The sequence below is a fragment of the Lactuca virosa genome, chromosome 6 (assembly GCF_052849685.1).
Source record: "Lactuca virosa cultivar CGN04683 chromosome 6, Lactuca_virosa_CGN04683_v6, whole genome shotgun sequence".
Taxonomy (NCBI): Eukaryota; Viridiplantae; Streptophyta; class Magnoliopsida; order Asterales; family Asteraceae; genus Lactuca; species Lactuca virosa.
In genome coordinates, this window is record NC_136431.1 from 78,038,232 (window position 1) to 78,045,487 (window position 7,256).

At 37.5% G+C, this 7,256-nt stretch overlaps 1 protein-coding gene across 1 annotated transcript; it reads left to right on the forward strand.

Annotated features, from left to right (window-relative positions):
* The first annotated feature begins 5,119 nt into the window (after nt 1–5,119).
* LOC145121068 (histone H3.2-like) lies at nt 5,120–5,724 on the forward strand. Its single transcript, XM_079056849.1, has one exon. The coding sequence runs from the start codon at nt 5,203–5,205 to the stop codon at nt 5,611–5,613; it is 411 nt and encodes a 136-aa protein (XP_078912975.1). The 5' UTR covers nt 5,120–5,202; the 3' UTR covers nt 5,614–5,724.
* Nucleotides 5,725–7,256: the final 1,532 nt, after the last annotated feature.

A 7,256-nucleotide genomic window follows, 5' to 3' on the forward strand; every position in this document is an offset into this window, starting at 1 on the left:
AAGTATGTAACGCCCGTAGATCCGGGCTAGTCAATTTAGAGATAATACAGTTCGAAGACGACTTTTTGACAAATGATTATTTAGAATAAATAATCTTAACCAAGTTGTAGAATATGTCTCAAGGGTTCCGTACATATAAAGAACGCCGAAATCCGAGTTATAACGAAGAAGTTATGGCCCGTCGAAGTTTTACGGCAAAACCGGCACGACACCGGGAGACGTAAATAGTGAAATTTTGATAAAGGACTTTTTAGCCTTAGTGATCTAAATAAAAGTTGTAGTATACATTAAACCGAGAACATACAAAAAAAGAACGCCCAAATCTGACTTCGTATGAGGAAGTTATGAATTTTCTAAGATTTGGCTTAGCAGTGCACAGCCTGAAACTCGAATTTTAGATCGAGCGGTTTTTGGCCTACGCGACCTAAATGAGAATTGAATATCATTAATAGGAACTCAACGGTAAAAAGACAGACGAAAACAGAGCATTGGTTTAAGCGAACTAGGAATATGGATTTATTTCTAGACTTAAACTTAGAATGATAACCAATGGTGGTGAGGAGTGTGTCTAATAAATTTTAGGAAAGTACACCTAAATAGACACGAGCACTAGCTCATTTAGGGAAGATGCCTAAATTGCTTTATGTGCTAAATGATTGTGATGTTTTATGATGTTATCGTTTGATCGGATCTATGGTCTGTTGCCGACCGGATCTGGAAATTTTATGTTTTCAGATTTCTAAACGTTTGATTACGGTATTAGAACTGACATGTAACTTTCGGAGTAATAAGGAGGATTACACGTCTAAATCTTCTCTATCTATATTTTCGTCTCAGTGCACTGAATGCATGCTTCCGTGAAAATAACATCATGGTGAAGACTCATAGAGAATTGAGTAAATAAAGGAAATGAAAAGTCTTATGATAGTGAATGACACCTATCGGAAGATATCGTAAGAGTGGTATCTTGCCTTTAGAATATGTCAGGCAGTACGTTTAGAGGAGTACGGTACGTCCGAAGTACACCTTCGATTGGCGGGATGATGGAACGATTGGTGTAATTCCCGAAGTTATCCCATCGTATGGCATTTCCACCACCAACCGAGTTGAAGCAGAATTGATGATTGAAGATACGCATGGAGGAAGTCCTAGTAGAGTCTAGGGAAAAATTATATGATTGTTTGGACACATTTGTATGTGTTAAAATTGTTTTTGTGATAATAACTTTGAGAACTGCGAGACAATACTTGGGACGAGTATGAGTAGGTGTGAAAGGTAGTAGAGGCCTATACTACCGGAAGCACATGACTCGTGCTTGGATCAGGAAAAGTCAGAAGGTTACCAAGAAGCTAGTAATTGATACCGTTTTATTCAAATATGTCGTTACCATCGTTTCGGTAATGACTAAGAGGATGATTGTTATTCCGACCCTAGTGGTCATATTGAATTGAGTCTGACTACGCTGAGTATGTTATGTGGTTCAGAGAATCAAGTTCGATGTAGCATCTGACTTAAAAAGGAAGATTGAAATAAAAAGCGAGCAGTAGAGGTATCGCGAAAAGTTGCTTGTAGCTAGAAATGCTACCTTTTAAGATGAAATTAGAACATGAAGGAAAGTATAGTCTGTTCTGGAAGACTCTAAGAGACCTGAGTCTAAACATTGCAGCATACGATGATAGGTCATTGGAATATGACACATCGTTCCATTTTAGTAATAAAATAACTTATCTTAGGTTTGTTAAGAAGAAGAAGCAGTCTCCAGTAAGGATCGAGATTGTGACTTGAAGGTCATACTTTGGAGTCTAACGTGAGATAGGGAGCAAGTGCAAGATCGAGCACCGCCTGCAATCAGGAAGTCTTAGAGTTAGATATTCGTTCGAAGAAACATCAAAGTTACGGTTATTACTTAGGATGAAGAGATAACGTATGGAGTCATCATGTGAGCCCTGTTTCGTTGATGATTCCGGGACGTAATCATCCTAAGGGGGAGATAATTGTAACGCCCGTAGATCCGGGCTAGTCAATTTAGAGATAATAGGGTTCGAAGACGACTTTTTGACAAAAGATTATTTAGAATAAATAATCTTAAACAAGTTTTAGAATATGTCTCAAGGGTTCCGTACATATAAAGAACGCCGAAATCCGAGTTATAACGAAGAAGTTATGGCTCGTTGAAGTTTTACGGCAAAACCGACACGACACCGGGAGACGTAAATAGTGAAATTTTGATAATGGACTTTTTAGCCTTAGTGATATAAATAAAAGTTGTAGTATACATTAAACCGAGAACATACAAAAAAAGAACGCCCAAATCTGACTTCGTATGAGGAAGTTATGAATTTTCTAAGATTTGGCTTAGCAGTGCACAACCCGAAACTCGAATTTTAGATCGAGCGGTTTTTGGCCTACGCGACCTAAATGAGAATTGAAGATATCATTAATAGGAACTCAACGGTAAAAAGACAGACGAAAACAGAGTCCGTATGTAGAAGTTATGAATTTTACGCGGACATTTAACAGTATAATCTCCTCGTACTGTTAAATTTAAGATCGGTCAAGAATTAGCCGACGGAGTCAAAATTAAAGTTGTAGATCTTATTTTTGCCTACGCGTGGATATAAAGAACGTCAAAAACGGAGGTCGTATGTGAAAGTTACGGATTTTAGAAGTCGGAAGTGTGCTGTGTGAAAATGGGTGATGTGGCACAATCTTGGCCATTGCTTTCTCCCCAAGTCTTGCCACTAGATGGTGACATGTGGCACCAAGTTCAGTCATTTTTCACCCTATAAATAGAACCTCTCCCACCCTCATTTTCTTCACACATTTCCCATTCTTTCTTTCTCTCACTAGTTTCTCTCTCTCTCTAGAACCTCTCTCTAGCCCCGAAACCCCCCGAAAAGCCTAGGGAACCTCCCTAGCACGAGGCGGAAGCCCCGGAGTGCTAGACGGCTCCGAGAAGAAGAGCTTTTCGGCTCGGGAACGCTGCTCCAAGCAAAGCCTGGTTTTTTATAAAACCCGCTGTAAGTGAGCTACGCCTACGCTATTTTTAATATAGCTTTTATTTAATTATAATAACGTTATTAGGAACTTATAATAAGTACTTGGGCTATTATTATGGGTTATATAAGTATTGTTTAACGCTTGTATAATAGTAATAATAGCTAGACTATTAATTAGTCTCGGCGAATAATAGACTAAACTCTAGTGGTAATAATACTAGGTTTCGTCGAACGAAATTATTTTTAAGAAGCGAAGCGCTGTCTGAGTTCGGATTCACCACCTTTTCAAGTGAGTGCATGGTCCCTTTCATCTTACACATAGATATGAAGTATTTTATATAAATTACGTGCTATGTGTGCATATTATCTGAATATGTGCTGTCTATGATGGATTAATGATTTTATACATGTTTTAAATGATTTAAATATATATTTATTTTATATCTACAAATACGTTGGGATAAAACATGGGTAGACGAAATAGTTGGTGTGTGATGAAATAAAATGATGAGAGATAGGTGATGATAGGAAGGTGATGATAATTAGGTGATGGATAGGTGATGATGAATCGGTGATGATGAATCGGTGATGTAGGATGAAAGATACTATAACCTTGTCCGACAATTTGGAGATGTAGTCATCTACTAGAGTATAGATGGCGACCACGGAATATTCTAGACAACCCGTGGAAACACCAGCAGACTTATAACCTGTAGGTGATGAATTACGAGTCCAGGTGATGTGGTGACTGTATATTCATGCGATGATACTCTAACCCTTACTATGAATTACGAGTTCAGGCGACGTTGTAACTACGTATTCATGCCTTAGGAACGAGCATATAAGGAAATGTGAGGTAGAAAGATGAGAGGTAAATATGATATAGGAGATGACCCTTAAGATAATTCTTTAAGGAATATTAAAGAAGATAACGGGGATGGGTAATCGGGTTGATTGTTTGATGTTTAAATATAATAATTATATTATTGTGTGTTGAAAACCCTATGTACTCACCAGGTTTCCCAACCTGACCCACTCCAGCTTATTTGTATCACAGGTGTCGATACGAAGCTACTTTGCACTGAGAGATTTAAAAGAGATGTAGATCACTAGTGTAAATGAATGTAAGTTCTGTTTATGCTTATGTTTCTGTATTGATGATGACATCTCAAATGTTTTAAATGAATAAAAATACATTTCTTCGGAAATGCTTTGATAACGTATTTATCATGTTTTTCTGGGAACAAATTCCGCAACATTTTTATTAAAAGAAGTACTCTGATTTTTATAAAGCATAAACAAAAATCGGTCTTTTCTGGCCGTGAAAATGGGGATGTCACAAAGTATGACTTCAAAATTTGACTAGCAATCGTAGCTTTCAAAAGCCGCTGTCGAACTCTGATCTAATCAATGACGCGTCCTTTAGATAAGTGATCAAAATGGAGTGTTACACCTTACAATTGGAGGTCCTATACGACCTTTGCAAAAATGAAAAAATGGAGTGTTACACCTAATGCAAAAATGGAGTGTTACACCTTACGATTGAAGGTCCTATGCGACTGCGCCAGTTGCACACCTTAGGGCGGCGACTAAGTGCGATATACAAAATATAGATTTAGTTTTGTCAACACGATATACACAATCTATCAAATCTATCAAAAACAAACTCAAAAAACCATTTCTTTCCCAAGTGTACCACTGAGAACTATTTGATTGTTCTGTAACATAAAAAATAAAAAAACAAAAATACTATTTTATTAAAAGCCTTCATCCGACTTTGATATTTTTGTAATTTTCTTTTTATTTATCATTATATATGTTATTCTTGATTATAATTTTTTGTAAAATAAAAGATATAATTTCATAATTCATGAGTCTTATTTTGATACCTTACAGAGTGAGGATACTTTACAAAATATTTCGGAATCACTCAATAAACTTACACCCCAATTCCAAAGATATCATTGGTTGTTATACAACTCACACGGATTGCCATCCTGTATAGTCGACCACCTGTGCAAATTTACACCTAAATTCCCCAACTTTTTTTTTTGACAAATTTGAATTTTGCCGCTAATTTCCTGACAATTTTCCCAAATCCGTGCATTATAAAACCCCATAAACCCTTACGTCAAATCTACAATCAATCCAACAACAACATCGTTAATTCTTCACTCAAACTCTCATATCTCTCTGCAATCAAATGGCTCGTACCAAACAGACTGCAAGGAAATCCACCGGAGGAAAGGCTCCAAGGAAGCAATTGGCGACCAAGGCGGCAAGGAAGTCGGCGCCGGCCACCGGTGGAGTGAAGAAGCCACACAGATTCAGGCCAGGAACCGTGGCATTGCGAGAGATCAGGAAGTACCAAAAGAGCACTGAGCTTTTGATCAGGAAACTTCCCTTCCAGAGGCTTGTGAGGGAAATCGCTCAAGATTTCAAGACGGATCTCCGATTCCAGAGCTCCGCCGTGGCTGCACTTCAGGAGGCTTCCGAAGCTTACCTTGTTGGGCTATTTGAAGACACAAATCTGTGTGCGATTCATGCTAAGAGAGTTACAATCATGCCTAAGGATATGCAGCTTGCTCGTAGGATTCGTGGTGAGAGGGCTTAGAACTCTGGTTATTGATGTTAGTATGTAGATCTTGATTAGTTTGGTGTTCGTTTCGGTGTTCTGTTTCTATCTTATTTTACTAAATGAAAATTTGAATTTGGTGTTGAGTAATCTGGTATGCAAGTATGATTCTTTATCTACATGATTAGGCATTGAATCTTCCAAGTGGTTTCTTCCTTCCCCATATCACAAAAGAAATACAAATGGAAAGCAACATCCACCGTGTTAGCTGCTAATCACCGCTGTGAACAATAGTACCCTAACACCACCATGAACGGCCGATGAACCCTAGGCGCCGATCGTCGCCGCTTTTTGTTATTAAACACTGAGAAATAATATATTAATTTAGTTACTTTTTATTTCATTGTCACATTTACTTATGGTTTTTAAATTTTTTATTTTGATTTTAAGTAAATGATAACGACAATAATAATATTATTAAAATAAAAAATTATATAAAAGTTAGATTTTGTTATTTTTATGGTTAGCTCATTTTTGACATTTCACCGTTAAATTCTTCATACTAATATTTATTTGCTTATTCAATAAGACAACATAAATAACAAGAAAATACATTATTTGACAAATAGTCATAATGGATTTCAATATAACAATAAATATCTATAGAGTGAAGATTTAATTTGAAGGCGGGTTACTTCTATAATCCCAAGATTCATAATCTATTTCCCAAAAGATAGCAATTCAATCGCAGTCCGTATATTTTCTGTTTCATTAATCATTTTAATCATCAACTTATAATTGGGTTTTTGCCTATTGCAACGTATTTTTTAGAAACCAAAAAAACCAAGGTGTCGTTTTTTTTGGGTCAACCAATAAATCTTTTGTTAATACTTTTAGGCAAAAATAAATAAATTATGGGCCTCTCAGATATGTTGGCCTTGGGCGGTCCATTAATGATTAGTTCCTCACTTTCTCTTGGTAATTAAATTGCTCGTGGAACAAACGTTTCAAGCCATATTATCAATTATATGATGTAATTTATTTTCTATAACAAAAATATCTGGAAAATTAAACCAAAAACAATAAGAGTAAGGTGCTGTTTGGTTCGCAGAATGTTGCTGAAGGAATTTGAATTGGAATTGGAAAAGGAATCTGTTAGGAATTTGAATCCAATTCCATATGCTGTTTGGTTGGCAGGAAATGGAATTGGAATTAATCCAGATTTTGTTTGGTTCGCAGGAAATGAAATTGAAATTCATGTAAAATGACAGAATTACCCTTTTTCCTGTTTTGCTTAATTTTACTTTGTTTTTTAACTTATATGTAAAGATACATTATGATAATTATGAAAACAATAAAATTTATGCGGTGGTGGCAGTGGTGGTGGGGGCAGAAGCGGTGGTGGCGGCGACCGTGGTAGCGTTTGTAGTGGTGGTGGTGGTAGTGTTATTAGTGGTGGTGGTGACAGCGGTGGTGGTGGGTGATGGCATTGGTAGTGGTGGTGGGTAATGGTAGTGGTGGTGGTGGCTGCAATGGTGGCGGTGGTGGTGGTCGGTGGTGGCGGCGACGGTGGTAACGACATCGATGGTAGTGGAGGTGGCGTCGGAGGAAGTGGCGGTGGGTGGTGGGGCGGCAACGGTGGTGGTGGTGGTGGTGGTCGGTGGGGCGACAACGGTGGTGGT